At 41.2% G+C, this 3,657-nt stretch overlaps 1 protein-coding gene across 1 annotated transcript in view; it reads right to left on the bottom strand.

Annotated features, from left to right (window-relative positions):
• Hipk1 (homeodomain interacting protein kinase 1) overlaps positions 1 to 3,657 on the bottom strand; it is a 51,345-nt gene that overhangs the window by 26,200 nt on the left and 21,488 nt on the right. The window contains exons 3-4 of the mRNA XM_013024626.1: positions 1,270 to 1,389; positions 177 to 326 (exon numbers count right to left, since the gene is read on the bottom strand). Coding sequence (XP_012880080.1) covers positions 177 to 326; positions 1,270 to 1,389 — 270 coding nt within the window. The remainder of the gene's footprint in view (positions 1 to 176; positions 327 to 1,269; positions 1,390 to 3,657) is intronic.

The following is a 3,657-nucleotide window of genomic DNA, read 5'->3' as shown; positions in this document are numbered from 1 at the left end:
GGCTTTTTTCTTTTTGCTTATGTGGTGCTGAGGAATTGAACCCAGGGCCTCATGCATGCAAGGCAAGCGCTCTACCACTGAGCCACCTTCCCAGCCCTCTAATTCCAATGTGCTTTTTCTTTCAAACTGGAAACAAACTAAAAAAGACAACAAGCTAAGTCTGTCTTTAGTATCACCAACAGAAATGTATGACTGGAGAACAATATAGACGTCTTGCCTTCTGAACCCACCATTCTTACCTGCGCCATGTCATCTAAGCAGTTAAAAATGTATTTCCGAGCTTCTTTCGATTTTATGCCAGTCTCTAATTCATGTTCTTCAGGTGTCTACAAAATATGCATGTTATTTCTATATTTTAGTCTAAATTAAAGTTGGAACACAAAGAGATAAGTGTCATCATCTTGCCAACCGATGATGAAACAGATTACAACCAGAATGTGTCCTTGATACCTGGCCACCCTTTCAACAGTGACACAAATAAACATGAAGTCACGATGCCACACAGTTCCTGAAGCATGTCAGGGGAAGAGGCACATTGCCATCTTTCTCTTAAAATTTCTTTGAAATGAATTGATAAGGTCAATGCTTATAGCTCAGCAGGTTCAGAGGTAGAGCCACAATCAAATTACTTAGATTTCTCAAATTAAATCAAGAAGCGCAGAAGTAAAAAGTAGGTACTTGTAGGTACTTGCTGCAAGGAAACATGTAAAGCCTGAATGTGGGGAAGTAGACTATTCAGTTCTTTTTTCATGTTTACTGAGAAGGCTCTAAAATAGTCATTACTAAATTTCACTTAACTGTGAACACTATCCTCCATTACCTGCCCCATCCTCCCCCTGCAACTTCTGGTTCTAAAATAAATTTCAGCTAACTGAGTCAGCACTTAGTTATCTTGAGTTTTGTTTTGTTTGTACTGGTTCTGAGGCTTGAACTCAGGGTCTGGCACCATCTCTGGGCTTTTGTGTTCAAGGCTGGTACCACAACTCCATTGACAGCTTTTTGCTGATTAACTGGAAATAAGATTCTCATGGACCTTCCTGCTCTGCTGGCTTCAAACCACCATACTCAGATCTCAGCCTTCTGAGAAGCTAGGATTACAGGTGTGAATCACCAGTGCCTGGCTAATTATCTTGTTTTAACCAAGAATCAATGAGTACAGTGAAGTAATTCTTCCTCCTTCTCTTCCAAGTCAAGGATTTAACAACTAAAGCCTGAATTAAAAAATGAGGGTGGCAGTATGTGAATGGGCAGTGCAGTGGGAAAACAGACCTTAAGCCTCCACAGTGGGTATCCCAAATTAGGATCTCTGTTGAAAAACCTGGTTGTTTTCGTTCCAGCACTGAGAAGATATTCAGCTGGCAGGCCTTGTGTTTGTGAAATGTAGCGAATCTGAAATATCAAAATCATCAATTATCAATTTGGAATGAAAAGGAAATTAATAAAGTATTAACTAAAGTATTAACTAGCCAGATGCTGGTGGCTCACAATTGTAATCCTAATTACTTAGGAGGCTGAGATCCCAGTTAACCACCAGAAAACCAGAAGAAGAGCTGTGGCTCAAAGTGGCAGAGTGCTAGCCTTGAACACAAAAGCTCAGGGACAGTGCCCAAGCCCTGGGTTCAAGCCCCACAACTGACAAAAATTAAAAATAAAAACAAAAAATAAAGTATTAACTAGCCAAAAGACAGAAGATGTTACAAAGAAATTATCTCTGATAAGTACAATTGAAAGGTATTTATATGTAATTTGTAAATCCATCCATAGGTAAACATTCATCTATTTATTCAGTAACTTCTGTGTTATAATGCCTGCTACTTAAGGAAAGCTGGCTTTGAGGTTTTGGGGGTCTTGGGGGGGGGCAGTACAAGGGTTTGAACTCAGGCCTCATGCTTGCTAGGCAGATGCTCTACAATTCTCCCCTAGACCTTTTTTGCTTTATTTATGACATAGGATATCACATTTATGCCCAGACTAGCCTGGACTGTGACTCTCCTGCTTAGCTGATGTGAGCCAGCTTTTTATTGGTTGAGATGTGATCTCATGATCTTTTGCCCAGGTTAGACAAGACCCACAATTCTCCCAGTCCCTGCCTCCCTGGGATTACATACATCATAGTCTATTGAGTGTAATCTTTTCTGTCTTTTTTCTTAGGTTACTGATAAAAATGTTCAAAACTTTTAGATTCTAGAACAGATCAGAATAACTTTCAGTAAACTTTCTCATGAATTATGTTTTCCACCTGAGTAGCTAGGATTACAGGCATGAGCCACTGGCACCTAGCTTTTTTTTTTTTTTAATGTATTACCAACTTAAAAAGACTAGCAAAAATTCCCTAAATTGTCTTTCTTGAGTGCTAGAGCTCTTAACAACTGCCATACTTCAAATAGCCATCCCCCAAAACTTAACACTCCACTCAGCTCTCTATCTTACACTGTTTCTAATTCAGTCAACACATATTAATCACTTGTACCAGCGAGGACAACAGCTCTCAAATTATGTGTGGTACAACCACAGAAGGTCCAAGACCCTTTTCAAGGGGTCTACAAGTAAAAATTAGTCCATAATAACACTAAGAAAGTTGTTTGCCTTTTTCACTCTCCTTTCATAGATAGAGATTTCCGAAGCTGATGTGTGATGAGGTCACTGCCATGATGGTCCTAGCTACTAAACCCAAGAGGCTGAGATCTAAGGATCACAGTTCAAAGCCAGCCCCGGCAGGAAAGTCTGTAAAACTATTCTCCAATTTTAACCACTAAAAAGCTGAAAGTGGAGCTGTGGCTCAAGTGGTAGAGTGCTCTTGAGCAAAGAAAGTTCACAGACAGCATCTAGACAACGAGTTCAAGCTCCAGGACCAGCACCATACACAAAATGGTTTTAAAAAACTATATGTAATGCATACTCATTCATTCTTTCACTAAGTAGTCAATGAGACAAGCAACAGTAATGTTTAAAAACAGCCACAGTTCTTGTGTTCATATAGCTTTTATTATAGCAAGGGAGACAGACAATGTGTAATTCAAACTGAGTTAGCATTCTGAAAAAGAAAATGGAGGTCTATAAAAAATGTGCAACAAGGCTGGGAATGTGGCTTCGTGGTAGAATGCTTGCCTAGCATCCATGAAGTTCTGGGTTCAATTTATCAGTACCACATAAACAGAAAAAACTGGAAGTGCCAGCCGGGTGCCAGTGGGTCACGCCTATAATCCTAGCTACTCAGGAGGCTGAGATCTGAGGATCTCAGTTCAAAAGCCAGCCTGGGCAGGAAAGTCTGTGAAACTCTTATCTCCAATAAACCACTTGAAAACCGGGAGTTGTATTGTGGGCTCAAGTGGTAGAGCGCTCGCCTTGAGCTGAAGAGCTGAGGGACAGCACCCAGGCCCAGCGTTCATGCCCCATGACCAACCAAAACAAAAACAAAAACAAAAACCACTGGAAGTGGCGCTGTGGCTCAAATGGGAGAGTGCCAGTCTTACACAAATGAAGTTCAGGGCTGGGAAGGTGGCTCAGTGGTAGAGCGCTTGCCTTGCATGCATGAGGCTCCGATTCCTCAGTACCACATAAGCAAAAAGAAAAAAAGCCAGAAGTGGCGCTGTGGCTCAAGTGGTAGAGCGCTAGCCTTGAGCTGAAGAGCTGAGGGACAGTGCTCAGGCCCAGAGT

This window comes from Dipodomys ordii, unplaced genomic scaffold (genome assembly GCF_000151885.1).
Source record: "Dipodomys ordii isolate 6190 unplaced genomic scaffold, Dord_2.0 Scaffold78, whole genome shotgun sequence".
Taxonomy (NCBI): domain Eukaryota; kingdom Metazoa; phylum Chordata; class Mammalia; order Rodentia; family Heteromyidae; genus Dipodomys; species Dipodomys ordii.
Note: the sequence above shows the minus strand (reverse complement) of the source record. Positions and strands in the feature narration are given on the sequence as shown.